The sequence below is a fragment of the Nannospalax galili genome, unplaced genomic scaffold (genome assembly GCF_000622305.1).
Source record: "Nannospalax galili isolate Female #2095 unplaced genomic scaffold, S.galili_v1.0 scaffold368, whole genome shotgun sequence".
In the NCBI taxonomy this organism is placed as follows: domain Eukaryota; kingdom Metazoa; phylum Chordata; class Mammalia; order Rodentia; family Spalacidae; genus Nannospalax; species Nannospalax galili.
The window spans coordinates 1,285,698-1,286,149 of record NW_008359963.1 but is presented as its reverse complement, the minus strand read 5'-3'; the positions used below and the strand labels follow the sequence as shown (position 1 = coordinate 1,286,149).

The following is a 452-nucleotide window of genomic DNA, read 5'->3' as shown; positions in this document are numbered from 1 at the left end:
GCCCCGCCAGAGCTGAGGAGAGCCCTCCGCGCTCGGCGTCTCCCGCGTCGGGGAAGCCTCGGCGCCGCCGGCACCATGAGGTGAGGGGCGCGCGGGCGGCCGGCCATTGTGCCGCGGTGCGGAGCGCGGTGCGCGGACCCCGCCAGCCCCGGGCCGCCGCGCGGCTCTCCGGCTATCCCTTTTGTCCCTTTGGGCTTCTCTCCCTCCTGCGTTCCCTGCTCGGCTTTGCTGGATTAGGGGGCGGATGGGGGGGGTCTTCATGCTCCTCAGATGTTCCTCTTCGCGCAAGGTCTCCCTCCCTTGGTCTAATCCCCCCCAGCCTCAGCCAAGCGAACCCCGGAGATGGGGAGGGGCTGGAGCGAAGCGTGCGCGGTGGTCAGAAACAGGTATTTGATGTGGGTCTGTAAAAACCTGCGGACTGCAAAGCTCTCGGGTTTAATTAATTAAAATTT

At 65.9% G+C, this 452-nt stretch overlaps 1 protein-coding gene across 5 annotated transcripts in view; it reads left to right on the top strand.

The window, feature by feature from the left end:
• The first annotated feature begins 6 nt into the window (after positions 1 to 6).
• Positions 7 to 452, top strand: part of Enah (ENAH actin regulator) — a 134,708-nt gene continuing 134,262 nt past the window's right edge. For 3 of the 5 annotated variants that reach the window (XM_029558996.1, XM_008823724.3, XM_008823723.3), the window contains exon 1: positions 7 to 80. In XM_029558996.1, the coding sequence (XP_029414856.1) occupies positions 76 to 80 (5 nt within the window). In that variant the 5' untranslated portion in view covers positions 7 to 75. The remainder of the gene's footprint in view (positions 81 to 452) is intronic. The other 2 variants (XM_008823736.3, XM_008823731.3) reach the window with 1 other exon arrangement.